The sequence below is a fragment of the Trametes versicolor genome, assembly GCF_000271585.1.
Source record: "Trametes versicolor FP-101664 SS1 unplaced genomic scaffold TRAVEscaffold_2, whole genome shotgun sequence".
Taxonomy (NCBI): Eukaryota; Fungi; Basidiomycota; class Agaricomycetes; order Polyporales; family Polyporaceae; genus Trametes; species Trametes versicolor.
Window position 1 is genome coordinate 340,279 of NW_007360322.1, and position 27,383 is coordinate 367,661.

Genomic DNA, 27,383 nt, shown 5'->3' on the forward strand with positions numbered 1-27,383 from the left:
GACAAAAGTAGTCGTAGTCCAGTGCAGACTCATGACGCGCAAGTCTTGTTACGACGCCACGCGCGTGCGCTCACAATAAGGCTTCCTCTTCGCGAAGCTCAGGAGAGGCCCATTCTCCCATGGACCCACAGTGCCCTTCTGCTGCTCGCGGCTTGTGGCCTTTCAGCTGGCAGGTTTCAGAATCCGTATTGGGTGCCCTTTATGACCCTGCTGCCATCGGATGAGTGCCTTTGGCAGCGGTAGATAAAGAGGGATAATGGTGCGCGCTCGCTGCCACTGCTCCCCCGCCCCGGACGGCGTCCCCTCCCCATACCCTACTCTCTGCGCTTCCCTCTCTTAATATCGCCGCTGGTTCGGCAACATCATAGACGCACTCAAGCAGGCTCTTGAATCTAATACCGTCCGTTTACGACCCGCCACGACCGCAGGAAGACGATTCGACTGATATCATCGCACGCTTTGTGCACAACGAGTGGCGCGCCCGAGCAGTCAAAGCGTCACGGTAGACCTGCTTAAAGGCCACAGTTTCCGCCTCTCTCTGTATCCTGCGTCTTCCACCACCATCCCCACCTTGCACACCCGTAATCGCCACCGAACCACTCTCATCATGTCACCTACCTTCACCGAAGACCACCCGTACGTGCAGGCGTACCTCAAGCGCGTGGCCGCTGCCATGCTTCAGGCAGAAGACTCCGCGCACGAGCTCGGCTCGGTGAGCGGATGCGCGGACCCGCGATGGCACCAATGCACTGGCCACGATCAGTGCTCTAACTGGTGGCGCGCCGACTACGGCGGCGTCGCGTACCCCGCGGGCGTCGCGGACGTGCTCAGCCCCGCCGACGCCGCCAAGTTCTCGGTATACGACCTTCAACGCATCTTCGTGGTCGCCGCGCTCGCGGTGTACGCGCGCCCTAAACACCCCGCGCACTGGGCGTTCTGGGCGAAGAACGCGCGCTATCGCGTCGCAAAGGAGGTCCAGGAGGTCATTCGTGAGTGCCGCTGTCTGCAAGGGTGGCACGATGGTGGACTGACTGGGTGCTAGTCGAGAAGCACCAGCGGATTGTCGTCCCGAGAGAGGCTGGATGGATCGACGAGGAGTACAACTTGATCTGCCTGCGGGTCTACCAGAAAGGATGGTTGCCGCTCACTCCGCGCCCCGCTGGTGAGCACCACGCGCGCGCGGCGCTGCCGAAGAAGAAGGCCGCGGTGGGGAAGACGCGCACTTCCGCACGGCGCGGGCGAAAGGTCACCGCGAAGGTTGCTGCTGTAGCTGAGCCAGCGGAGAGGAACGCGAACGGGAAACGTGCAGCCCCAGTGGAGGAGGGCGAGGAGGTTGTAGGTGCCCCAGCCCCGAAGCGTCAGAAGCGGGCAGTGGGGGTAACGTCTGCGAAGAAGGCAGAGAAGGCGAAGGGTCAGTCCAACGTGAGCGAGAAGAGGGTTACCCGAGCGAGTACGGCGACGCGTGCGCAAACGCGCGCTGCCGCGAAGTCTGTGGAGAAGGCGCCCTCCCCACTACCCACCATCCACATCTCGCCGCCCACCATGGTCGATGTCTCAGAGCCCATGAACGTCGAAGAAATCGCCGTTCCTGTCACTCCGACGAAGGCGGCTGCACCCCCCATGCAGCGCACCCACTCAGAGGAGTCTCTTGATGCCTCCTTCTCGCCAACCCCCCTCTCCTCTCCCCCAAGCACGCCATCCCGCGGCGCGTCCTCGTCAGTACCCGCGTCTCCCACACCCAAGCGGCCCGCGGGACGATGCTTGCCTGCGCGTGCAATCTCGGAGGCGAAGTCGGACTACTCCGAGATCTCGCTCGCGCCCTCGGCGACGCTCACGCTCGTCGCGAGCTCTGCCGCGTCAGTGGATGGCTCGACGCGTGCCAACACGCCCCTGGAGGTTGTCGTCCCCAAGAAGTCGAAGGCGAAGGCGAAGGCTGCGCCGATCCAGTCGCCCCAAACACCCGTGAGGATCTCCGCGCGGATCCAGGCGAAGAAGGGCGATAGCAGTCCGGAGACGTCGGACTCGTCGCCGTTGGCCAACCGCAGCTGGAAGAAGCGCAGGGCGTGAGTTTATGTATGTGATTTTGTTTGTGTGATGAGTTTCTGTAGCGGTAGCGTATTCGTTCTGTGTATCTTGCTTTTTTGTTGTACTTGTACGAAGCCGTAGCCTTGTATCCTTGTCTAGCGCTTTGGGGTTTAGTTAATATCAGCAGTCCCGTAATCTTCCTAATGCCGTCCGCGCGAGAGTGCTCAACTGGTAGTGCATTGCTGTAGAAACAGGAGCAAGACGCAGTGAGTGAGTACAGATCGATTCCTAGTATACGTAGACACAGGCAGCTGTGTCGTCCCACCGTGTTAGTGCTTTTTGAGCAGAACCCCCTTGCACTATCGAAAGGGCTTGACCTGTCATGACAGAGCACACACGCGTAGGAGTAGTGGTCCTCGCAGGCAGATGGAGGAGGCAACTTGGGACGAAGATGGAGTCTTGAGGAACTCCGAGGTTGAGTTTATGCCTCGAGCCACGTGGGTACGGTGAAACCAGCGCTTATACTCAAGTCGCGCGTTGGGCGTCTACGCGACTTCCGGTCTGCCACCATGGTCGGTCCCTCTCGCTCGCCGCGCTGTCTCGTTTCACGCTGATTGCTCTCTGTCTAGCTCATCTTCTCTGTCTTCAAAACTCTGACGGACCAGAGAGTCACTGTGGAACTGAAGAATGATCTCTCCATCACTGGCACGCTGAAGTCGGTCGATCAGTGCGTCTCAGTCTCTACGCATTCCGGACTTGCGCTCACCGCGTCGCATCTGAAGGTTCTTGAACATCCGGCTGGATAACATCAAAGTTCTTGATGAGGCACGGCACCCCCACATGGTACGTCGAATTCCTTGCTTGAACCGCGCTAGTTGGCCTGAACGAGAGGTGCACGCGCGTAGATGGCAGTTAAGAACTGCTTCATCCGCGGGTCGGTCGTTCGATACGTCCAGCTACCCGCCGAACATGTCGATACACAACTATTGGAAGACGCTACAAGACGAGGTAAGTGAGCTTTTTGACACTGCGGTAGAGATCTGACTCGGCTTTGCAGAGGCTGCGGCAACCAACAAGCGGTAGACTGTCTCCTGCTACCTTTTCTTTCCCTATTCATCGGGCCTAGACGAGTGGCTCCTGTCAGGTACGCTCGTGTCGTGTATTATATTATCTGCAACTACGTGTTCTGTATCGCTGTGAACCTGGCGTGTTTGCGAACTGTGGCGGCGCGATCAAGTATAGACGCAGCCCTCACGATTGGTGCGGAAAACCAAGGTGAGCCGTCGTAGCTTTGTGGACCTGTCGAGTCGGTATAGCGAATGTTGGAGAAGGGGTATGAGAAACGAGAGTGTCGTGGAAATCCGCGCCTGCTTGAATTATTTCTATTGTTGACAGCATTTTACTAGCTCCCATGTCCGTGTACCCTGTACAACACGTTCCATCAAGCAAAATGCGCCACGCCGATGATCGAGGGCGAGCATAATACAAGGGCACACAGCCTCATAGCGCGGAATGTACCTAGTACCGCAAAGCGTGCTTTCCTTGCTACATCGACGTCATGCCGAATCTGATTATCCTATCCGAGTCTCCGAGAGGCTTGCTGAAAATTTGCAGAGCCATCACTGCCCTCAATCCGGCGATGACACGGTGAGTGTGCCAATCGCTCACAAAGAAGCGCCTTCGATCCTCTGACTTGGTGTTTGTCTCAGAACAGGTTCTCCGCGCGCTTCAGTGAGAAGACGGCTATCACTATGCGCCTGAGGAAGTGAAGTGGAAGCCCGCTATTCTCGGGCGTAACTACGCTTCCAGTGTCCAAGCCGCTCTGTCCGACACATTCTCTTCCGCTCGCGGCAGTCAAATCTGAGGTCTTTGATTATGCAAACTGTGCAATCCGTCTGTCTGTACGGGCATCTTCTGAGTTCTGGATGTTCTCGAGTCTCGCAAGCTAGCGTACAGGAAACTTACCAAGACCCAACTTGATCAGAGGTGACCGCGTGGACAGCCGCGCCGGGCTTTCTCCGCACATCGAGGTAGGTGTTTGGTCAACAACGCCATATTTGTTACCCGGTGGACTCACTGCATTGTGCTCAGACATCTTTCCGGTGCTTCGCCGTCTCAGCTCTCGCAAATCCTGGGCGTTAGCTATGCCTGTCGCTTGTCATCCAGTCCCCGACCATGATCCCTGACGCCCCAACCCCACACGGCGCGGTGCTGGCCGGTTGATCAGCGCTCAGGTCGCGGTAGCGCTGCCGCCGCTGCGGATCGCTTGTGGGTGCGTACAGGGAAGAGACGCCCGTCGATAAACCATGGAGCGGGGGTCTCAGTCGGCAATCCAGTTTCGACGACGGCGTGCGGACGGCGAACCCTCATCGCCATGCCCTGGGCTAGGTATAAGACGCTATGGATCGTTTGCATGAACTATTCTTGTTCTCCCTTCTCACTCCCCCCCTTTCTCGTTTCATAGTCCTTGGTCCCAGCTCGTACTTTCGACATGGGACTTCTTCATTCCAGTCGCTTTGCTCTGCTTCTGCTCCTCGTGCCCTGGCTTTTGGGGAGCGTATTTGCCGAGACCTCCAACTCCGGGTTCGATGTGAAGACCCACCATAGCCCTAATATCGGCATCAATACTGCCGACGACACAGTCGTAAGGTCGATTCCCTCATTGTATCTACTTTAGCTGACAACACTATGCTAGTACACGGTGGATATCACTCTTGGGGGCCAGAGTAAGTTCCAACATGATGCCTTGCAGAGGAATGTGCCAACCTAGGCTTGTAGATTTCACCGTCCTTCTTGACACCGGGTCCACGGACCTGTGGATCAACGCGCAAGGACGCAATGTTGCTTTGACCAACACGTCCAGCCTCATCGCTACCGAAGTGTACGGGCAAGGAGCAGTGCAAGGAAACATTGCTTTTGCGGAGTTGAAGGTCGGAAACTATGTCGTACCCTCACAGGGTGAGTACTTTCCGTTGGAATCCACATAGGTGCGTTCATTCATCGCGTGCTCAGCCTTTGTCAATGCTACGCGGGTGATTACACTTAATCTTGCACATTGCTAGCCATCGCTGACATCGCCGTAGATCGTGAACATGACTACCACGGTCGATGGTTACATGGGCATGTCATTTGACGTGTCCAACATCTTCAGCACGGTCGCGCAAGCATGGGGAAACGAGAGTGCTCAAACACTCGGCCGCTCGTTCATCACGAACCTCTTCGCCCAGAACACCTCGCTACCCAATAACTTCGATATTCAACTTGGCCGCACGGAGCAGATGGACGAGGATGGCGCTGGAACCTTCATCGTCAGCGGACACTCCGCTGCCTTCGGGGACGTTAGCGACGCGCCCAAGCTGCCGCGAGTGGTGTCGGATCGATGGGCAGTCGTCATGGACGAGATGAGGATCAACGGGGAGAAGTTCTCGTTCAACCAGTCTTCCGTCCCAGGAGTGCCCGAGGGCAAAGTCGCTGCCGTCATGGACAGCGGCTTCTCGCTGCCCCCTCTTCCCCCGGCTGCTGTTGACGCCATCTACAAGTCAGTCCCAGGTGCGGTGTTCTCGCAGGCGGCTGGCGGCTACGTTATCCCATGCAATTCGAGTACCATACTCTCCTTCGTGTTCGGGTAGGTTGATTTCCTGCACCTTGGGGACTGTGTGGCTCACCACCGCTTATCGGACAGAGGCCAAGAGTTCCTTGTTCATCCGCTCGACCTCGCGCTTCCTTTCGCTGTACCTATCGTGAAGAACGGGGCAACAACCAACGTCACGGTTTGCGTGGCTACGTATCAGTACCTCAACCTCGACCCCACCCAGTTCGCTGGATTCGATCTTATTCTTGGGGACGCCTTCCTTCGGAACGTCTATGCATCGTGCGTCCTGACCCCATACTTACACTTGCCGTCCGTTTGCTTAGTTGACGAATGTCTTGCCCAGATTCGACTACGGCGACTTCAACCCGATGACCAACACTTCCGGCACGCCCTTCATCCAGATGGTCACCACTGTCGACCCTTATACCGCGATGGACGAGTTCTACCAGGATCGCGCTACAGTTCTCGCCACCCTCCCTCCCACGATCGAGCCCTCCCAGTTCATCCAGTACCCCATCGCGACCGCTGCAAACTCCACTAGCTCGACCGCCTCCCAGGACGACGCCATCAGCGGTGCGCTATCTACGGACGACGATGCAGACAGCACACACTCCAGCTCGGACAAGACATCGTGGATCGTGGCGTTCGTGCTGCTCGGGGCTAACTTGCTGGTCGGCCTCGCGCTCTTGGTCGTCACGCTGACGATGTGCGTGCGCGGGACGAAGGGGAAGAGCGTGGGCTCCCGCTACGTGCCGGTGCGGCTCAAGGAGGCGGACGCGCATGCGGAACACGACTCGGAGCACGGCGTGCCTCGATACACAGACGAGGCGTAGGTTCTCGCGGACACTGCTAATCGGTGATGATTTGTTTGTTCTCTAGTACTATACTTTTGCCGTGTTAATATATGTATGTTACACTCCTTACGACCTCCTTCCTATCAAGACAGAACACTTGCTGGGGAGAAGAACTCAGAGGCCCGCTAGGTGAGTTTCTATAACTTATCCAGGTCGATCGAGTGCTGACGACTGGCTGTGATGCGCCAATGTTGACCGCAGTGAGCCCTGAGAAGTTCGGCGCAGTGCGTCCGTTGCAAAATCGGCCATCGCCTAACGTTGCGGATTTAGCTGAAGGCGGCGTTGTACGTCACCCAGACCGCGCCCATCAACACTCAGTCAGCTCCTTCAGGATTGATGAGACCGGTATCGCCACAGTCCGGCGGTGGCACGGTGAGCATGTTGATTGGACGGCAAGGTTTTCCCTGTTCCTGATCGCTGCAAATTCAGTGGTGTTGACGCACAGCTCTGCTAACGACAGACCTTGTGGCAACCCATTGCCAGCTCTCCGGAGGTCTGGTCAGCCTCACGAGAGCTTCTTCGCGGTACGCTCGGACGGTGAAAACTCCTTGGACATGAATTCACGCGCGACAAGCAACTTAAATAGTCGCAGAGAATCAGATCCGATGGATTCGGAAGCACGTCAACTCGGGGGATCAACTGGCTGCGAAGACGTGCCAAGCCATCTCACCTCGAGGCTTTAGGGACTTGTCGTCAAGGTGTGCACGTCTGCGCGTATTGCTTTTGGTCTTGCGCCCATCCTACTTTTGTGCACTGCGTTGCTGATGGGGATACGCCCGGACTAGTGGTGAATCGGCACTGGTACGTGAAGGATTATTGACAGGCTTGTACATGCGGTAGTGGCCTAGATTGTGCGCCCGGGGCAGCGCCTCCGGTAGGCTTCACCCCGTTGTGGACAGCATGTTATGAGATACTTTCGCCGGACAGGGTAGCGTTGCCTTGGCGCATGTATAAAGCTCGAACTGAGGTCAACCGGACATGGTGATTCCTTCATTTCCTTCACAGCTTCTTTCCCCATTTTCTCCTTTTCTTTGATCATGGGTCTTTTCCGCTCCTACTTTGCCTTACGACTTCTGACGCTGCTTCCCTCATTCTACTTCACTGCGGCCTACGGCCGCGGCAAACCCTTCGCGGACAGCTATGGCATCAGGGTGAACACCCACACCCACTATGATCCTAATATTGGAGTAGCGACATCGGACGACACGACAGTGAGTACCCTGCGATCTGAGGACACTGAAATCAGCTAACTGTAATCCTGCAGTATACGGTGGACATCACGCTCGGAGGACAGAGTACGTCAAGTTGACGTATCAAAGTTTTGCACTCAAGTCACTCACAGCATCCTAGACTTCACCGTCTTGCTCGATACCGGATCCACAGATTTATGGGTCAACAGCAGAGGGCTCGAACTTACCCTTGCCAACACCACCGACCTTGCCATGACTGAGCTATATGGAAGAGGAGAAGTGCACGGGACTCTTCAGTTTGCCGAGCTGAGGGTCGGAGATTACGTCGTTCCTTCGCAGGGTGAGTGCTATATGCGCACTTAGCTATATTACAAGGAGACCTGACCATATCTTTCAGCATTTGTCAATGCCACGCAGGTATGTATGAAGTTTCGGAAGCCCCGTACTAGAGCTGACGAAAGGGCAGGTGTTGGACTTCGGTGTCGCTGTGGATGGTATCATGGGGATGGCTTTCGACGTCTCCTTCATCTTCGCCGGTATCTCCACTGCTTGGGGTCGGGAGAGTGCGAGCACTCTTGGTCGCTCGTTCATCACCAATCTCTTCGCAGAAAACTTATCGCTTCCTAACAACTTCGACGTCTCACTTGGTCGCGAGGACGCCGTGGAAGATGGTTCCGGCACCTTCGTCATCAGCGGTCATGCACCTTCCTTCGTCGACGTTACAGAGGCTCCTAAGCTTCCACGTATCGGAACAGATCGATGGACGTTCGCTGTGGATGAGATGAGGGTCAATGGCGAAAGTGTCCCCTTCAACAAGTCGTCCGTGGCAGCTTCACCTGACGGAAAACTTGTCGCTCTCCTCGATACCGGCTTTTCTTTCCCTCCACTCCCACGTGCCGCTGTCGATGCCATCTATAATACTATTCCGGGCTCGGTTTTCTCGGTGGCCAACAATGGTTATTACGTGCCCTGCAACTCGACCACCATGGTCTCCTTCTTTCTCGGGTGCGTGGAACGCTTCACCCATATTCTTATATTACTGATCGGTGGTGTATTCGTACAGCGGCCAAGAGTTCCCTGTTCACCCCCTAGATCTCACTTTCCCCTTCGTTGGAACGTTACCTAGCAAGGGTGGTGTGGAGACCAGCGTCACTCTCTGCTTAGGCACGTACCAGCCTATCACCCTGGATCCCACCGCCTTCGCTGGCTTCGACCTCGCCCTCGGTGACGCTTTCCTCCGGAACGTTTATGCGTCGTACGTTTAGCTATCACAACTTGGTTCTCGTGCACTGGCTCACGTCGCACTCAGGTTCGATTATGGCGACTTCAATCCATGGACAGAGACCCAGGGAACTCCCTTCGTGCAGATGGTTCCCACGACCGACTCCAGAACCGCGGTAGCAGAGTTCTTCGACGAGCGGGGAGCCACGCTTGCTGGCCTTCCACCGACGATCGATCCCGCCGAATACTTCCGCCTGTGGGCCGCTGCCTCCTCTGCCTCCGCCTCTTCCGACTCGGAATCTGAAGACATTGCAGTCAGCGGCGCACTGTCTGCGGACGACGATAACGGCAGTTCGCCCTCTGGTTGGAATAAAACGTTCCGCACCGCAGTTCTTGCACTGCTTGGAGCGAACTTGGCGGTCGGACTCGCATTGTTGGGCGTTACCGTTACTATGTGCGTGCGGGCGAGGAAGGGCCGGAGTGTTGGCTCGCGGTACGTGCCGGTTCGGTTCAAAGAGGCGGAAGCTACGGGACGGGACGCGGAGTACGGCGCGCCTCGATACGGCTCGGATTGAGGTTTTAGCTGTTGGCGGACATGTTTTGTGATATTGGACACTGCTTTCTCTTGGGTATTATCCTATCTTCATGCTATTATTCCTGTGTTCCCTTGTGTGTTCGTTGAAGGCAGTGGAGCACTCTTCTATCGCAGGTAAGCTTCACGCCTTTCGTTTGAATCCATGCCGCTCATGCGTTCTCAGGCTTCTTCCAATGCGGGCGACCACAGTACTGCGCCTGATGGATTTGCGGTGTGTGCAAAGCTAATTTCATCGAAGTCCGTCGCCCGACGTTGCAGACTTCAGCAGAGGGCAATTATGGCGTTGTACGCCACTTCCGAGAGTGTGTCCATCAGCGCTCAGCTGTGAGATTGATGAGACTCGCATCGCCACGATCCTGCCGTGGCACGGTGAGCACGCTGATCGCACCTCAAGCTCGTTTGGTTCCTGACCACTTCAAACAATTTTAGCAGCATTGCGACAAACGGCTCCGCCCGAGTCGGGTCTTGTGGAAGAACTGACGCCCGCTCGCACAAGCAAATCTATTCACTCGCTCCCTCCCGAGGCGCCGTCGTGCAAGTTCACGATCTCGACGAGGTCACTCTCTGCGAGAAACACAGTCTAATGAGCTCTCTTGATTAGAAGCTCGGCGAGGAGTGACAAGATCGTATAGTTCCGGCGGATCCGGAAATTTGTCGCCTCGTGAGATTTGTAGCTATGAACAGATACGTGCCGATCTCATTGCGGACTGCGGGGACTTGTTGTCAAGGTGCGCATGCCAGCGCGTACTCTGTTTTGGATTTTGCGCCCATACTAGGCGCACCGCAATGCTGATGGGACCATGCACTGTATTACATAGGTCAACTCGCATCGCTCGTCAAGGTACTTGCTCTCGGGGCGCGAAGAATTAGAATCCAGCTATGCGTACCCGGGACAGCTCCCTGGGGCTTGCGCACGGGGCAGTGACTCCAGGAACCCGATTTGCGGACCCCGACGCGTTGTGAGAAGTCTAGACTGGCACTCCATTGGTGTGCGTATAAAACTCGAATCGACGTCAAGGCGGCGGCGTTGTCCCCAATTTCCTTCTCTACTTACATTCCTCGTTTCTCTTCCTCGGGTTCGACTATGGGTCCTTCTCATTTCCATCCCGCCTTGCGGCTTCTTATATTGCTTTCATTGTTTTCCTTCGCTACCGCGTACAGTCGTGCCAACACTACTACTACGGGGAGTCGTGGTATACAGGTGAACACTCATACCCGGGCCCGCTACGGCCCCAATATCGGATTGGCGACGTCGGACGACACGACAGTAAGTGTTCTGCTTTCAATGTCAGTAGAACAAGCTGACCACAATCCGACAGTATACAGTGAACATTACCCTCGGGGGGCAGAGTACGTCCAGCCGCCGTGTGACTTATTTGTCTTAAGGCACTCACGATCGTTCCAGACTTCACTGTCCTGCTTGATACTGGGTCCACGGATCTATGGATTAATAGCAAAGGCATCGACCTCGTGCTGACCAACACTACAAACCTGTCCGTTACCGAGACATACGGAATAGGAGAGGTGCACGGAACTCTTCAGTATGCGGAGCTGAGAGTTGGAGAATACGTAGTTCCTTCGCAGGGTGAGTGCTTCACGCGGTCAATACTCAGTATCACGCTAATATTCAAGTGCATATTCCAGCCTTTATCAATGCTACGCAGGTATGTTATAAGTCGAGGCGACCCTACGTTACAGCTAATGAAAAAGCAGATATCAGACTTCGATGTCGTTGTGGATGGTATGATGGGGATGGCTTTCGATTCCTCCTTCATCTTTGCCGAGACGAGTGCGGCCTGGGGTCAGGAGAGTGCAAGTGTCCTGGGTCGCTCATTCATCACCAATCTCTTCGCCGAAAACTCCTCGCTCCCCAACAATTTTGACGTCCAGTTAGGTCGCTCGGACGCCGTGGAGGATGGTTGCGGTACCTTCGTCATCAGCGGCCATGCACCGTCCTTCGTCAACGTAACGCACGCTTCTAAGATTCCGCGCATCGGAACAGACAGGTGGGCGTTCGCTGTGGACGAGATGAGGGTCAACGGCAAAACCGTATCTTTCAACAAGTCGTCTGTCGTTGCCGGCGCACCTGCCGGCAAACTCGTTGCTATGCTCGACACCGGATATTCGTTCCCCCCAATCCCACCTGCCGCTGTCGACGCCATCTACAGAACTATTCCAGGCTCGATCTTCTCGGCCCCCGACAACGAATACTTCGTGCCCTGCAACTCGACCACTATGGTCTCCTTCTTTCTTGGGTACGTGGTATGTTTTATTCATTTTCTTATATCACTGACTAGCGACATGACTTTTATAGCGGCCAAGAGTTTCCTGTCCATCCTTTGGATCTCACCTACCCGTTCGCGAACACGGTACCTCTTGAGGATGGGACACAGGCAAACGTTACTGTCTGCAAGGGCACGTACCAACCTATCGACCTCGACCCCACATCTTTCGCTGGTTTCGATATGGCCCTCGGCGATGCTTTCCTGCGGAACGTCTGCGTATCGTATGTCCTATTGTTGCGGCCCAACTGTTGCGTTTGAACTCATGTCTTGCGCAGTTTCGATTACGGTGACTTCAATCCTTGGACTCATGTTGAGGGCACTCCTTTTGTCCAGATAGTCTCGAAGACCGACTCCCGAACCGCGGTGGCTGAATTCTATGATGAGCGGGGAGCCACGCTCGCTGGTCTTCCTCCGATGATCGATCCCGCCGAGTACCTTCGCCTCTGGGACGCCTTCTCCGCCTCCACCTCCGCAACGGTTACGACCACGGCCACGGCCACGGCTTCTACCACCACCACCTCTAGGTTCGCCTTTGCAGCTACTTCCTCAGACCTCGCTTCCGCCACTGCTTCCTCTCCCTTCGCTTCTGCCTCCGCCTCCGTCTCCACCCTTGCTCCTGGAAAGGATGCAGTCCGCGGTGCGATAACCATCGACGACGCCACCGGAAACTCGCTATCTGACTGGAGCAAGACGTTCCGGACCGCCGTTCTCGCACTGCTGGGAGCGAATTTGCTTATTGGACTCGCGTTGCTGGGCGTTACCGTCACTATGTGTGTGCGGGCGAAGAAGGGGCGGAATGTTGGCTCGCAGTACGTTCCGGTTCGGTTCAAGGATTCGGAGGCTACAGGACACGACGCGGAGTACAGCGCACGTCGTTATGGCTCGGATTGAGGTTTTGACTGTGGAGGAATTAGCTTGTCATATTTTTTCTTCATTCCGGACACTAGACTACCTTCTTTATATTCTCTTCATCTCCCGTTGTGTGTGCATCTAAACGAGAGCGAATACACGGTATGTTTCTCGCGGGTAAGTCTTTTGCTCTCCTGGTTCATTAGCGTCACTAATGCAACTTCCAGATCTCTTTCTAGTGCTCCGGGTACGACGAACCCTTGACGGTGTCGACCGCAAGGCAGCACCAAAGCGCCAATGAGTGTTCTCGTTCACATGGAACGATGCGACCACATGATCGTGCTCGCCTCGAGGTTCGCTCCACTGTTCTGCCTGGTTCTCGCGCCAAGTTGAACTATCAACCACACTGTCTACTTGGACGCACGATACACCGCTCTGCGACTCTTCACTTTCCTGGTACGTCTCTGTTTTGCTTCCGGTCTGATTCCGTGTTCTGTCCATCGTTGTTACTTGTAGCCCCTGGAATAAGGTTGATGCCCGCCCACCCCAGGGCGAGCGGACATTGAGTCCATATAGGACCCGTTCGAACATCCTGACTCTGAATGTTCTCACAGACACACTCGTCAGGTACGCGTTGACATTCAGGATACACACACGTTTTGTTGCAGTGCAATTGTGACCGCGAGCGTGCACGCTGTTTGCCTCAGTAGAGGGCGTCCACGCTGCCGGTCCATAGCGTGAACTCAGGAGGTCTACTTGTATTCCAGCCGCCGGTTACATTTACTCGCTGTTCAGTAGGTCAGTGGAGCTTCCAAAGGGTATCTCCTATTGATTGATCCTTGGCCTATCAGCGTGAAGCCAAAAGCACCAGGAACGCATACCTCGGAGTGTCTGGTGTCAGAAGCGCATCGACCGCCCGCGAAACCGAAGGCAAAACGCCAAACATCCTCCCCCGCCATGCCCGGCGGGTACAACTCTCACGGTCACTCGGCCGGGCCGCACATCCTGCGAGATGTGCGCATGCGAAAGAGGAAGGTAAGATCGTCTTATGGCCATCAAGCTCTCCCGCATTGCGGCCGGCTAAACTCTGTTCTTCGCACGTCCGCTAAGAATACACGGACGCCCGAGCCCCCACATACTCACATTCCGGATTGTTCACAGCGATCTGACTGGGACTAGACGCAGGTGATCATGCGGTGCGACTTGGTGAGAAAACATGGGTCAATGTGACCCTGCGTGGTATGTCAGCCTCGAACACATCCAGAGCTGGGAGTGACTAACGAGTAGGACTTGTCGTTTGTATGCAGGTGCATCGCCTCTATCGATGCTGTTTTCTAACGTATACGTACACATCTTGGCGCTGCATGCTGCCGACACCGAAGAAGATTGTGGGCAACGTTTTGGGCCCTCGCTTCAGTGACACATCCTTGGACCACCTGCGCCGCTCACGCACAACACAAGCTGCGTGGGTTATTTTTCACGACAAGCACCATTTTAGCACTCCTGCTCCCTCTGGTGAGTGGCGTCAACTCATCGTACCATGTCCGGTGTCATGTTCCTGAGCCCGAAAGTGCATGCTGAACAGGGGCCCATGCAGTATCGATCACGAGAATTTGCGCCCGACCACAGGCGGCCTGCGGACATGAAGACCTGCGCGACAGGCATGGGCCCCGATCAGCACTTTCGGACACACGATGTCGCATGGCGTCCGGGGAGGGCTTCCTTCGGCCACAGACAAGCTCCAAGTCTCCACCGCTTCGGTCTATTTTCCTAACGCTAGGCCGCCGCGTCCGACTGCGCCTTCGCGTACATAAACCACCGAAAGCTGGCCTCTAAGACTCCAGAACCACCCTCCGATCGCGTTCACCATGCACTTCTCACTCCTCGCAGCATTCGTCGCTCTGGCCCCCGCCGCGCTCGCGATCCCTGCGACACCCGTGGCCGATGCGAGTCTTCCCGGCTCGACCGCGAACGTCGCGGGCCTGCACGCCGTTGCGAAGGCGGCGGGCAAGCTCTACCTGGGCACCGCGACGGACAACAATGAGCTCACCAACACTCAGTACACCGCTATCCTCGAGGCTCCAAACATGTTCGGCCAGATCACGGCCGAGAACACCATGAAATGGGTCAGTTTCGCCGCCTCGCGAGGTTTCGAACACGTTTAGCAAGCTGACCATTTCGTCCCAGGATGCAACCGAGCCCCAGCAGAACGTGTTCACGTTCGCGCAGGGTGACCAGATCGCGAACCTGGCGAGGTCTCACGGAATGCTGCTGCGCGGTAATAACAGTCTTGCATGAGCCGGAGATGTGGAGGAGCTGAACATATTCACAGGGCACAACTGTGTCTGGCATCAACAGCTTCCGAGCTGGGTGACTGCGGGCAACTTCAACGCACAGCAGCTGACGCAGATCATCCAAAATCACTGCGGCACTGTCGTGGGACACTACAGGGGACAAGTGTAAGTGTCATTCATGCTCGAGGTGTATTCTCATGCTCACCGTCGTTTGAAGTTGTACGTAGCGCCTCCCTGACCATTGCATTCGATTTAGCTAACCAGATCGACCGTGTGCATAGTGAGTTGGGATGTGGTCAATGGTAACGAATGTTCCCCTCATTTTTACACAACCCGAACTCACACTCGGTTGCAGAGCCTCTTAACGATGACGGCTCGTTCCGCCAGGACGTCTTCTTCAACACCCTCGGCTCGGGATACATCGCGACGGCGCTCCGCGCTGCCAGGGCGGCAGACCCGGCCGCGAAGCTGTACATCAACGAATTCAACGTAGAGGGCCTCGGTACGTCACGCAGCACCCCTGCTCGTTGCATAGTCTGAACACGAGCTTCTAGGCGCGAAATCGACCGCATTGAAGAACCTTGTGACGTCGCTGAAGCAGCAAGGCGTCCCGATTGACGGCGTCGGCTTCCAGTGCCACTTCATCGTCGGCCAGGTCCCTACAACGCTCATCCAGAGCATGCAGCAGTTCACCGCGCTTGGCCTCGAGGTCGCCATCACGGAACTCGACATCCGCATGACGCTCCCCGAGACGGCGGCGCTCCTCCAGCAGCAGAAGCAGGACTTCCAGACCGTCATCCACGCGTGCAAGTCCGTGGCGGGCTGCGTGGGCGTCACTGTGTGGGACTTCACTGATAAGGTATGTCGTTGACCCGCCTAGCGAGATGGCGGGATCTGCGTGCTCACCGGTGTTGTACCAGTTCTCCTTTGTCCCGAGCACATTCCCGGGTCAGGGTGCTGCCACTCCTTGGGATCAGGTATGTCCTGCCGAATTTGGGCTACATATTTTCGGAGGAGGGCTAACTGCGGATGCGCAGAACCTGGTGAAGAAGCCGGCGTTTGATGGGATCGTCGCCGGATTCCAGCAGTGAGGACGTGAGGGTGACGGATGGGGTTGGAGAAGCACTAGGGAATAGACGATGTGTCGTACCTTCCCGTAGGGGTTTAAACCAGTAGTGTTGCTCGAATCTATAGCAAAAGTGAAGAAGTTCTCTGTTCGCGTGCGATCTGGCAGGACCGTTCACGAGCCCAATAATGTCATGTTTGTGAATCCAGGAGAGTTACCTAAAGTACCACCTGGCGGATATGTCTTCCGAGTCTTGTCCTGGAGAAGCGGAAAGACGAAAGAAGTCTTACTATAGACGGCGGGCTCGGAAGGAGGGGATGGATGTCAATTTGTGGCCCTCTTCGCAGACTCTGCCCAACTATGGCTCCCGACACTTATCGTGAGGAGTTTTCTGTGTACCGCGAATATCGCAATCCTTGTTGGGATCGCGATGTTTCCTCCCGGGGTCAGACGGAGAACGACGAAGGGTGATGGATGAAATGTACATCGGGAGAGTCGAACTGGCAACCCTGATCGTAGACGCCCCAATATATTCGGGTGCTCGGCATAAAGCCTGCGGAACAACGTCAGCTTCACAGCCACCTCGGCGCCGCAAGTGGGACGGGGTTCGACTCCGACTCATCCTCGCCGAATGTCCAGTTGCGCATCCGTTCGCTCTCTCCTTTCACCACCAAGCTCGAACTACGTGGACTGGAACTCTTGCACCTCCCCTTACTCGTTCCCAACTCGTAAAGGACTTGGCCACCGCGGCGCCGCCAAGGCTCGGACGTTCGGATCATCCCCGAGACAAGTTGGTCAGACTTCTTGGTCAATCCCGAGCCATGCGCCTCCTGCTGACTCCGTATATCTCGCACTATGCATTTCCAAAATGAATGTAACAGATCACGTTCGATATGACGTCCAATCTCGAAGACTCGAATATTAGCTCGATCGACAGCGCGAAGAGGCCTAAGCTTCAACGAGCGTGCGACCTATGTCGCAAGAAGAAGAGTACAGCACTTTCCTATCTTCTTATTGCTTCCGGTGCTCAAGTATCTATATGTAGTTCGCTGTAGGTTGTGATATATGATAGCTGCGAAAAGTCTTTCACGGCGTCTTAAATCTAGGCGATGGCACGGAAATGCCCAATGGCCGCTGCTCCAAATGCATCTCTTACGGCGTAGACTGCACTTACGAAGCTGTTAATGTACGTGGAATTATTTCATACGTTGAAAGTTACTCACAGTCCACTAGAGACGACCCCCTACGAAGAGGTGAGCATCTGTTCACCCAGAAACGTAGGGTAAAATCCTCTTGCAACTACCCGGAAACACCAGCTATTGCGGTCTTCTATTTCTGCTTGCCCCTATACGAGTTACTGCGTCTATTCGGACCGGGCTGACGATCCCCCAGCTATGTCGAGGTTCTTGAGAGCCGACTTCAGAAGATGGAGGAGCTGGTCGATAAGGTAAGTACTAAGTTTACGGCTGTGCATCCAATGGAAGGCTGTATAAGTGTACTTTAGCTGCAGCCTCGAGGACATACATCCCCTCGAGAAGCAACCGCCACCCTTGGAGGCATCTCGGCTCTTTCATCCCCTGACAGTACTACGCAAAGCAGCCCAGCGGCTGCCGTCGCTCCCCCTGTCTTCAACGCCCCCTCTCCCGCCGATTCGGACGACCTCGACCCCAGCGACGACGAGATGGAGTCGTGGAACAAGCTTTTGCACAGCTTCCGCAAATTCTCTCTGCGTCCCGTCACTCAGCGGTACCACGGCAAGTCTAGCAGCCTGATGCTGCTACAGACCGCTGTCGACATGAAATATGAGTATACCGGCGCCGGACCCAACTCTTGGGTCCCAGAACCTAGTACCGACCCATCTGCGATGGCACCAAATGGCCAGGTACCGTTTTCGCTCACTCGCTCACTCATTCGGCTGAAACAGCGTCCATAGTGGTCTCTCCCTACTGCGGTAGATGACGTGCCTCCCCACACGGAGTTCCCGCCCATGGATTTCATGAAGGTCCTCGTTGACGCGTATTTCGAAAAGCTCAATCTCTACATTCCGCTTCTTCACCGCCCAACGTTCGACAGACAGCTGAGGGAAGGCCTGCATCTAGTGGACGAGGGGTTTGGCTCTGTCGTACTGCTCGTATGCGCCAACGGCGCACGGATGTCAGAGGACCCGCGCGTCGCTGATTACGGCCCGCCTGGACTGCCTGGCTGGAATTGGTTTTTGCAAGTGGAGAAGGCGCGGAAGTCTATCTTTGCCCCGCCGCAGTTGACCGACTTGCAGAAATGTGTCGTACGTACATTCGCTAGTAGTCCAGCGACAATCGTCACTCCTGCATCACTGAACGCTGTTGGTTCACAGCTTATGTCCTCGTATCTCGGAAGCTACAGCTCGCCACACAACTGCTGGACGCTCATCGGCATTGGCATACGTACCGCCCAGGACCTCGGCACGCACAGAAGAAAGACATACGCTTCCATGCCCAAAGCTCAGGGCGAGCTGTTCAGGCGGGCGTTTTGGTCAGCTGGATCAAATTACACTCGCCGTAGCTGCTGACACCTGTCTTGACATCGTTAGGTGCCTTCTTATGCTCGACCGAATGCTCAGTTTCAGCCTTGGACGCCCGTGCGCCCTGCAAGACGAAGAGTAAGTCCGATCCCCTGCCGTTGCGATTCTGCTGTTCATGATCTCATACATAGTTTCGACGTTGACCCCCTGATCGAGTGCGATGACGAGTACTGGGACACAGGCGACCCGGAGACGGACTTCAAACAACCCGCCGACAGACCATCCAAACTATCCTTCATGAACGGCATCAGCAGGCTCATGCAGATCATGGCCTTCGCTCTGCGAACTCTTGTGTGTAGCACATCGAGGACTCCTCGCATCCGCGGCTGACGCTTGCACTTTGAGTACTCGATAAACAAGTCGAAGATGCTTCTAGGATTTGTCGGCCACGAATGGGAAGAGCGTATCGTCGCGGAGCTCGACTCGCTTCTCAACAAATGGATTGACACCCTCCCGGATCATAGTAAGTCCTTCCCACAATGAACTTTGTGTCCATTATTTCTAATCCATGGCTGGAATCACAAAGTACGGTGGGATCCACATAGAGAGGACCTCGTCTTCCTCAATCAGTCGTCCGTCCTGTACATGAAGTACTACCAGCTGCAGATCTTCGTCCACCGCCCGTTCCTCCCCACCTCGCGCAAGTCGTCCCGTCTGACGCTACCTTCGCTTGCGATTTGCACCAACGCCGCACGGTCGTGTATCCACGTGAGCGACGTGCAATGTCGGCGGAATGGCACTCCGCTTGCGTACAGCCGCGTACGTCCAATATATAATGCCTTGATCGCATTAACTAATACGTGCTACAGATGCCTCTGTTCACCGCAGGAATAGTGCTCCTGATCAATATGTGGGGCGGGAAGCGGGCGGGGCTCGCGAATTGCTCTGCGGCGTCGGATGTGCAGAAGTGCATGGCCATGCTGAAGATGCTTGAGGCTCAGTAAGCGTTCTCTACCTTCGTCAATTGTCTATTTCATATCTCACCTCGGCTCAGGTCGCGTGCAGCGGGCAGGCTCTGGTAGGTGTGCGGTCTACCCGAACTCGGTCACGGTCACTGACTTGCTCCCAGGGACGTCCTCAAGAGCCTATACGCCGCTGGCGAGTTCAAGGGACCAGAGGACCCCACGCCAAACCGCAAGAGGCCTCGCGATAGCAATCAGCCCGAAGAGGCGTCGTCTGCACAGCGCAGCTCGAGTGCAAGCGAGACATCTTCCGAATCGCAGCCCTCAGCATCCAAACGGGCCTCCTACACCTCGATCCACCAGCGCAACCCGTCGCAGGACGTGCCACCTCCAAGCGCGCCCTCCGCAGACAGTCCCTGGGGTGGATCACAGGTGGGATGGTCTGGGCTCAGCTCGGACACAAGCTCGAGCTCGCCCGCGTCTTTCGAACTTCCAGTGCGGACGGTGGATCTCGAGCGGATGCCATTCGGCACCGGCTACAGCCCCTTCTTCGATGCCCGGTTCGCGCGACCGCAGCATACCGAGACTCCCGGGGCCTCTCAGTCTGTCTCGAACGGCATGGCGGCGCCAGATTTCGCGCAATTCGCAAGCCCTGTAGACTTCCCCTTTGCGGTCGCGCAGCCGCCTCCTACGAACACCGTGCCACCTGTGAACCAAAACCAATCGACGTCCGGGCTTGCGGCATTCTTCCACCCCTTTGGGTCCATACAGGTTGTTGAACCGTCCACCGTTGTGTCGCAAGACCCGGCCGCCTTCCAGTTCTCTCCGCTACAGCAACAGCCGCAGCCGCAGCCGAGCCAATCTCACATATCCACATTGTCGACGATGGGCCCGCCTCCGGACAAGGAGCCTTCTAGTAGCTCCCAGGATCTTCCGTCGTTTTCGGAAGACGACCTCGCGCTCGCGGACAACACACTCGACATGTGGTCGTCTGCGCCCACCAATCTAGAGTAAGTCTCCAAGCGCCCCCCCCCCCGGAGCCTGAATCGTGTGAATAAACGCTGACATGGCTATGGTGCAAGCAGCTGGGCGGACTGGGGCGTGTTTGTGAACAGCGTGAGCGGCGGCGGCGCGCCGCTCGAGTGGCCGGTCAGCGAGCCGGCGGTGCTCTAAGCGAGGTTCATGGTGATGGTTTCGGCAGCTCAGCTACTAGTATGTGTACACTATATACTACTCCCCTGGATTACGACGGAAGGGTCTTTTTGCTCTTTCTGCTAATGTATATGACGGTTTCTCCACTCAAAACTCGTACTTGTAGGAGATCGTGCCACGCGTTCATGCCGCCTGCATGGGTGGCATGGCAACTTCGCGGCGTTATGGCTAGGGATGGCTTGCGGGACCTTACACGGCCGTCCCGTCTGTATTTCCCCTGAGGTGGTCACTCATTTATCAAGCTCATTTGAACTGTATATTTCGCATTGTTATAGCGATCAGATACAAAACTTTCGACTAGGTATGCAATCCTGTAGTAGTAGTGCTCTGCAGTGTATCTGCAGATCCAAGATGTTTGTTGTCTTACGAGTACGGACTGTCCCACTACGGGTACAACATAGTAGCGTCAGGAAGCGGACGCGAAACGGACTTACCATCAAACAAATGGGATAGCTCATCTTGGGTTTCGATGAGTCGTTGGTTCGACACAGGGTCTAGATGAAAGCCTCCTACCCTCACAGAAGCAGAGGCCCGCCGCATACGCCTGCACCACATCTTTCGAAGACGCGAACGACGCGACGAAGTACGTAGGCCACCCCCGAGTTGATGCTTGGGATGAATGATTGTCTAGTCGCTCTCCAGCTGCCTTGTTGTGTGGATCGAGATCGCACGTGTAGCTGGGCAATGGGAGCCTTCGACTGCACAGACGCGCTTGACGAGAATGTTGGCGGGTGAATCTGCTAACCCGTAGCAGTGACGTGGTGGAAGCGAGTGGGGAGCGCGAGGAACGATCGTCTCCCGTGTTCAGCGGCTCCCACGCGTCGCGAAGATGCTTCGACTGGGATATGCGCAGTCAGCGCGGCGTGAATGCCGGGAGATCATGCGGCGGATAGACGAGCATGATCGGGGGAGCGAAGTCCTGAGCGTGGCGCTAAGGCATTCGAGGCGGGGTGTCCGGTGCGTTGTGCATGCTGTATACGCCACGTAGGATAGTAGATAGATAGCGTTCTCGGAGTGGACGTAAAAGAGGAAAGTAAGGCCACAGCGCTCGCCGCGCACGCGGTGAAGCCTTCTATCGTTGCACAACTGTCAGCGAAGAGTATGAGGGAGTGGGACGCGACGTACTGTCAACACCGCTGACGTGGAATGGTTCCGCCTGAAGTGTCTTCGTCTCCGGGATGAGCTCATCTTGGGCAGGGAGAGGCACGTGAGACGCGGGATGGGAGTGGGAGAGTGGCCAAGAGAGCGCCACAGACAAGGGTGGGGTAACTTGGTGATCTGGTCGGGACTGCTGCGTATCGAGCTCGGCCTAGTCGCCGTACGACATCGCGTCTAGGGACGAGGCGACGAATAGGTATGCGGGGAGTATGGGATGGGATGCTGCAATCGCTGTGCCCGAAGCAATTGGTATCGGGGAGGCTGCAATAATGATGAGAAGAGTGACGCGGTATTGCGGACTGCGGACTTACGACTCTGCTCCGATGATTGCCTGGGGCGTGGTACGGCAGTGGGTCAGAGGAATCACCAGCAGCGGACGCGGGGTTCTTCGAGCTTTCTTGGCTATACTCGACCAGTCCACAAGTCGTACTGAGAAGCAGTGAGCCCCTGGCGGTGTGCACCACAGAGGTGAACGAGGAGTATCACGGGCTGTATGCAGGGGGTCGCGGAGCTCCGCGGTGTAGATTCATGGCTAGCAGGAGATTGAGAGGTTCGCCTGTCATAGAGTTGGAATTCGCGGCGGGCCGCCAGGGAGGGGGTTCGGTGTTGCTCATGGTGTTGAGGGCGCGGGGGTACAAGATGGGGGTGATGAGGTCTCCAGCCGTCAGGCCTCGATATTTATACGGACGAACGCACGGAGCTTCGCGGAAAGCTAGGGTGCGCAGTCGCATTGTGGAGGCTCCTGGGCTTGTCTGAGGCGGCTATTGTGGCGCTCCCCATTTAGCATGGATCTCAAAGCCGGGTGGCAGAATGCCCGAAGAAAGCCATGCGAGCTCGGAGCCATGGCGCACGCCCTTTGTTCGCCTACGAATGGCATTGAATGTGGTCTGGAGTATTTCGGTCTCTTGCATTAATAGACCATGGCGGAGATGTTAGCGCCGTGTCCCAGAAAGCAAAGCAAGCGCGCGCGCTCATGACAGACACCTCCTATCTAGTCCCAGGTATGCTCACGCAGACCCTCCCAGTGCGGTCCGACTGTTATTCAAGCGCGAGGACCCACTCCCTTGCTCGCTGCAAAGAATTACATTGAGCATGTGGCATTCAGCATTGTACATCGTCTCACGCGTGATATGCATCCAATTAATGCCAGTGGACGCGTTGCAAAGACGTTGAGAGTGCGCGCCGAGTAGTCGTGACAGTACTTTCACCGGAAGGTGAGCTCCGAGTCTTGGCCACAGAGTTTGCACCTGCGACCTTATGCATGACAAAGCGGCTCAGCGCCGTATCCAGTAGACTTGATATCGGTCGGGCGATGTTCAGGACTAGTGTCGGAAAGAACGCTGCGTACAGACGAGTACGTAGTCACGGTCCAAGAGAGTGGCAGGCTGGTCGGAGCACGCTTCACTCCGACCATACAGGCGCTTAAACCGTAAATAGACCGTTTTGGTATTTCCGCCAAACTCCTAAATCGCGGATACATTTGGGCCGATCTCTCAAGACCTGTTTCCTTCTTCCCATATACATGCGCGCATACCCTTGGGTTACAGGCTGTAAACATCAAGTGACAAGCTCGTATAGAGTACTATCATGAAGAACTCTAAGGGCGGAGGTAAGTAACATACTACGCGCCGTGGCAAGTCCGCCTCATCTGGTAGTTGACGTATCATGTAGGACTGACAGGTCTCTGATATCCGGTCCCCAGCACTCAGGCCTCAGGCCTCATGCTCGACTAATGGCTCTATATGCACAGCATGTTCACCTCGTACACTTCGGCGATCGCCCTTAGCCCCGAACCCCTTTGCCGCGAGTGCGAACACACCCGGCATCCTGTACCAGCCGGCCATCGTGAGGTAAAATAACTCCGGTGGACGTTATTTGCATGCCCTCACGGACCAGCACCGGCGTGCCAGTGAACAACAGCGGCTTTGTGGATCGAGTGCTGCGCTCACGGTCAACCACTAATTCTGCGAGCAGGCATAAGTCGGCTACATACGTGCCCGACCCGGACGTGCTAGTACGCATGCCGACAGTACTTTGCCAGTTCAATCCTCGAGCCGCTATATATGATTGCCTATAAGTACAGCACAACTCGATGAGGGGTGTCACCCACCAACAAACCTCTAATCACCTCAAGTCCCACTGTCATGTTGCTCGTACTTCTAGCCTATTCAACTGCGGTGATCGCTATCGCCCGTGCAGCTGCCCCAACAGTCGCATTGGACAACGCTATTGTCATCGGCGAAACGAACGGTACGGTGACCAGCTACTTCGGTATACCGTACGCGGAGCCCCCGTAAGTTTCCCATCCACAACGTCTTTCTCGTCTAACTAAAGAATGACAGGATTAACGACCTCCGACTCCGTCTTCCCAAGCCTATCACTGCATACAACGGGACGATCAACGCGACGGTCCCGGCTACTCAGTGTATCCAGCTTCCGGCAATACCTCGCAGCGACCTACCTGCCGAGATCGCCCAAGACCTACTTGCATACATCGCTTTAACTCCCTTCCCAACAGTCACCGCGCCTGAGGGCGAAGATTGTGCGTGGACAGTGCTAAGATGGCTGTGCGGCCTCTGAAGACTCACTCGAGCAGGTCTCTCGGTCACCGTACAGGTCCCTGCCGGCACCAAGCCCGGGGCGAGCCTCCCTGTCCTGGCGGTCAGTCGTTCGGCACATTTGGCTCATCGGTCGCACTTATGCTAGGGAACCTACAGTACATTTATGCGGGTGGCTTCACCAGTGGCTCCACGGCGCAGTGCGTGTCTACGCTGCTCGATATCCCAACCCATTTGCTCACATGTCCGTAATCCAGGAGCTCAGCGGCTGTGCTCATCCAGAGGTCCATTGAGTTAGGACAGCCGATTGTATTCGTCAGCATGAACTATCGGTATGCATTCCCCGTAGCCTCAGTCGCCCCCCAATGACTCACAGTTTTTGGTGATAGGCTTGGCCGTAAGTGCTATGTATATGGCTGTGCTACTGCTTCTCACTAACCTCCTGCAGCCTTCGGATTTTTGGGAGGCAAAGAGGTCAAGGAAGCCGGTGTCGGTAACCTTGGACTCCATGATCGTAAGAGCATACGGTGTTCTTCTGTCAGGACTCGTTGACGACGCCTCCTCCAGAACGTCTCGCGCTGCAGTGGATCCAGCAGCACATCACCGCGTTTGGCGGAGACCCCAAGAAGGTTACGATGTGAGCACTCATCATGCTGGTTACCTCTCGTCGCGCTTGAATGCTGAACTTCATCGTCAGTAACGGTGCAAGCGCGGGCGCCGTCTCCGTCGGGCTTCATATGGTCACCAACGGCGGCGATAATGAAGGCCTCTTCCGTGCCGGCATCATGCACGCTGGCAGCCCTCTGCCGACGGGCAACATCGAGATCCAGCAGCGGTTCTACGACACGGTCGTCGAGCAGGCTAACTGCACGGCCGCCGCAGACACCCTTGACTGCCTGCGTGGCGTCTCGGCTGACACGTTGCTGCAGGCCGCTAAGGCCGTCCCGAACACCTTCGACTACTCGGTGAGCGCACAGCTGTCTGGCAGGATGTGGAAGGACATTTCACTCACGCAGTGCGTCGTGTATTTCAGGGACTCGCACAAGCATGGGCTCCGCGCGCCGATGGTGTGTTCCTCGAAGCGCCGCCGCAACACCTGGTCCTTGCAGGAAGCGTGGCGAACATTCCCTTCATCACAGGTAAGCGGATCGCGCAGACTCTAGGCTAGCATTAACTCCGGTTTTCAGGAGACGCGCTCGACGAAGGCACAGTCTTCTCCACCGGCAGCTTCAACGTAACGTGCATACCGCCCTCGCGCTTTCTCCAAGCACTCGTTCTAGCGCTAATTTCACCATACCGCCAGCACCGAGGACGAGTTCCGCACTTTCGTCCAGCAAGAGTTCTTCCCCAACACCCCGACCGACGTCCTCGCGCCCATATTCGACTTGTACCCTAACGTCGCTTCGGAGGGCTCCCCGTTCGAGACCGGGGATGCGAACGAGCTCTACCCAGAGTTCAAGCGCATGGCCGCATTCCAAGGCGATATCACGTTCCAGGCGCCGAGGCGGTTCTTCCTGGACCAGCGCTCGCTGCTGCAGCCCGCGTGGACGTATAGTACGTCTCCACACTCGGGCTTCCATTTATTCTCTAACTGACATCTTCGCTACGCAGCGAGCAAGCGCGGCGCCATAATGGGCCTCGGATGCGTGAGTGCCTACCACGCTCAATTCAAGTCGCATGGGAGATGGCTAACACACCGCACGTTTACCAGCCGCACGGGAGCGACGCCGTCCCGGCCCTCGCAGAGGGCGACGACCTCGCGGACTACGTCATCCAGTTCACGGCGACGCTCGACCCGAACGGCGGCGCGTCGAACCGCACGATCGCGTGGCCGCGCTACGACCCGCTCGCGCGCAGCATGCTCGTGCTGCTCGACGGGGACACCCCGTTGGAGATTGTTCCGGACACGGCGCGGCTCGAGGCGATGGCGGGGTTGACGGCGCTGACTGTGGCGTACCCGCTTTAAGGTCGGGATGTACTCGCTGTGATCGCCAGAGTTTCATTTGGACATGTTAATGTATAGTTCATAGAAGAGGGAACACCATGGCTTCATGCACATGACCCTCGCGTTCGAGACTCCCACTACCAACTCAAAGTCATTATGTTTAGAGGAAGCCTCCACTGTACTCGCATTGTTATGGAGATTAGATATAGAACTATCGACTTTCTTTGAGGTCCCGTTCGTAGCAGCATTCATTTACCGCGGGCCGCCAGGTAGCCAGCCCAGGATCGGGCTATGTTGTACTGCTTCTGTCCGGCGAAGAAGCAACCCTCCGAAGACCGAGCTAAGGGGTTGTTAGAAGGCGGACGCGAATAACCAATAGACAGACTTACTGCTCGAAGGACGCGATGAGCTGGTCCTGAGTGTCGATGTTGGACCGGCGCCGAGGCTCGATGAAAACGTCCCTGTGCAATTCGTGGGGGCTGTAGTGTCAATGATGAGAAACGTATCGCAGCAAGGCTGACGGCAGACGTACCAGGCGCGGCTGAGTCAATTCGTCTTCGCTGCTCGCTGCGACAGCCTCTCACAGCGAAGCCCAGCAGTGGGTGGTGGATGAGATCGATAACGGGCTCGGCGAACGCCGGATCTTCGAGCATCTTGAGGTCGGACATCCCCGAATCGGATCGGGCGCGAATGTGCTGTCTGCAGTGCCATCCGGCACAACACCAAGGTGGGTCGTGGGATGCGTGCGATGTGCACCGGGGCTCCAGGTGTAGATTCATGGCTAGCAGGAGATTGAGAGGTTCATCCTCCATAGAGGAGAGATTCGCGATGGAGGCGCGGGGAGGTGGATCGGTGGTGCTCATCGATATCGTAGCGAGCTTGCGAGGGAGAGCGGAGGCGAGTTGATGAGGTCTTCAGCTGTTAGACCTCGATATTTATACGCATCGTGCTTCCCAGTATGCTGGTGTGCGCAGTCGCATTGTCAAGGCCCCTGAGCTCGTCATTTGCATGTTGGTGCGGAGCTCCCTTTCAGCTACCAGCATAGATATCCGAACTGAATGGCATTGCAGATCGCTC

General features: G+C 56.2%; 8 protein-coding genes across 8 annotated transcripts; 7 read left to right on the plus strand and 1 right to left on the minus strand.

Annotated features, from left to right (window-relative positions):
* Positions 1 to 2,594: 2,594 nt before the first annotated feature.
* On the plus strand, positions 2,595 to 3,108 carry TRAVEDRAFT_33947 (U6 snRNA-associated Sm-like protein LSm2; the record flags this gene model as incomplete). Its single annotated transcript, XM_008035436.1, has 5 exons — positions 2,595 to 2,597; positions 2,655 to 2,752; positions 2,808 to 2,868; positions 2,931 to 3,033; positions 3,083 to 3,108. 5 exons carry the CDS (start codon positions 2,595 to 2,597, stop codon positions 3,106 to 3,108), a joined length of 291 nt encoding a protein of 96 aa, XP_008033627.1.
* Positions 3,109 to 4,720: 1,612 nt separating this feature from the next.
* TRAVEDRAFT_114871 (acid protease) lies at positions 4,721 to 6,450 on the plus strand (the record flags this gene model as incomplete). The annotated part of the gene is made up of 6 exons (XM_008035870.1): positions 4,721 to 4,751; positions 4,804 to 4,983; positions 5,038 to 5,057; positions 5,109 to 5,650; positions 5,708 to 5,896; positions 5,961 to 6,450. Coding segments are annotated over 6 exons (1,452 nt in total), but the record flags the coding sequence as incomplete, so codon positions are not given.
* Positions 6,451 to 7,508: 1,058 nt separating this feature from the next.
* On the plus strand, positions 7,509 to 9,457 carry TRAVEDRAFT_42853 (acid protease; the record flags this gene model as incomplete). Its single annotated transcript, XM_008035516.1, has 7 exons — positions 7,509 to 7,682; positions 7,736 to 7,766; positions 7,822 to 8,001; positions 8,059 to 8,078; positions 8,128 to 8,666; positions 8,725 to 8,916; positions 8,971 to 9,457. 7 exons carry the CDS (start codon positions 7,509 to 7,511, stop codon positions 9,455 to 9,457), a joined length of 1,623 nt encoding a protein of 540 aa, XP_008033707.1.
* Positions 9,458 to 10,561: 1,104 nt separating this feature from the next.
* TRAVEDRAFT_42854 (acid protease) lies at positions 10,562 to 12,653 on the plus strand (the record flags this gene model as incomplete). The annotated part of the gene is made up of 7 exons (XM_008035517.1): positions 10,562 to 10,744; positions 10,797 to 10,827; positions 10,883 to 11,062; positions 11,122 to 11,141; positions 11,191 to 11,732; positions 11,792 to 11,983; positions 12,038 to 12,653. The coding sequence occupies 7 exons, from the start codon at positions 10,562 to 10,564 to the stop codon at positions 12,651 to 12,653; spliced, it is 1,764 nt and encodes a 587-aa protein (XP_008033708.1).
* Positions 12,654 to 14,479: 1,826 nt separating this feature from the next.
* On the plus strand, positions 14,480 to 15,996 carry TRAVEDRAFT_33948 (endo-beta-1,4-glucanase; the record flags this gene model as incomplete). The annotated part of the gene is made up of 8 exons (XM_008035437.1): positions 14,480 to 14,737; positions 14,799 to 14,889; positions 14,944 to 15,070; positions 15,191 to 15,207; positions 15,261 to 15,407; positions 15,460 to 15,764; positions 15,826 to 15,882; positions 15,943 to 15,996. 8 exons carry the CDS (start codon positions 14,480 to 14,482, stop codon positions 15,994 to 15,996), a joined length of 1,056 nt encoding a protein of 351 aa, XP_008033628.1.
* Positions 15,997 to 16,864: 868 nt separating this feature from the next.
* On the plus strand, positions 16,865 to 20,606 carry TRAVEDRAFT_33958 (uncharacterized protein; the record flags this gene model as incomplete). The annotated part of the gene is made up of 15 exons (XM_008035439.1): positions 16,865 to 16,961; positions 17,078 to 17,157; positions 17,205 to 17,224; positions 17,364 to 17,418; positions 17,476 to 17,853; positions 17,905 to 18,255; positions 18,325 to 18,482; positions 18,541 to 18,609; positions 18,663 to 18,822; positions 18,877 to 18,994; positions 19,058 to 19,290; positions 19,341 to 19,471; positions 19,526 to 19,549; positions 19,601 to 20,443; positions 20,519 to 20,606. The coding sequence occupies 15 exons, from the start codon at positions 16,865 to 16,867 to the stop codon at positions 20,604 to 20,606; spliced, it is 2,805 nt and encodes a 934-aa protein (XP_008033630.1).
* A 3,341-nt stretch (positions 20,607 to 23,947) lies between these two features.
* Positions 23,948 to 26,327, plus strand: TRAVEDRAFT_113190 (carotenoid ester lipase; the record flags this gene model as incomplete). The annotated part of the gene is made up of 13 exons (XM_008035871.1): positions 23,948 to 24,096; positions 24,146 to 24,345; positions 24,400 to 24,464; positions 24,521 to 24,561; positions 24,619 to 24,693; positions 24,751 to 24,758; positions 24,810 to 24,875; positions 24,929 to 24,998; positions 25,059 to 25,326; positions 25,395 to 25,500; positions 25,549 to 25,600; positions 25,665 to 25,915; positions 26,035 to 26,327. The coding sequence occupies 13 exons, from the start codon at positions 23,948 to 23,950 to the stop codon at positions 26,325 to 26,327; spliced, it is 1,644 nt and encodes a 547-aa protein (XP_008034062.1).
* Positions 26,328 to 26,558: 231 nt separating this feature from the next.
* Positions 26,559 to 26,974, minus strand: TRAVEDRAFT_42858 (uncharacterized protein; the record flags this gene model as incomplete). The annotated part of the gene is made up of 3 exons (XM_008035518.1): positions 26,559 to 26,646; positions 26,696 to 26,767; positions 26,835 to 26,974. The coding sequence occupies 3 exons, from the start codon at positions 26,972 to 26,974 to the stop codon at positions 26,559 to 26,561; spliced, it is 300 nt and encodes a 99-aa protein (XP_008033709.1).
* Positions 26,975 to 27,383: the final 409 nt, after the last annotated feature.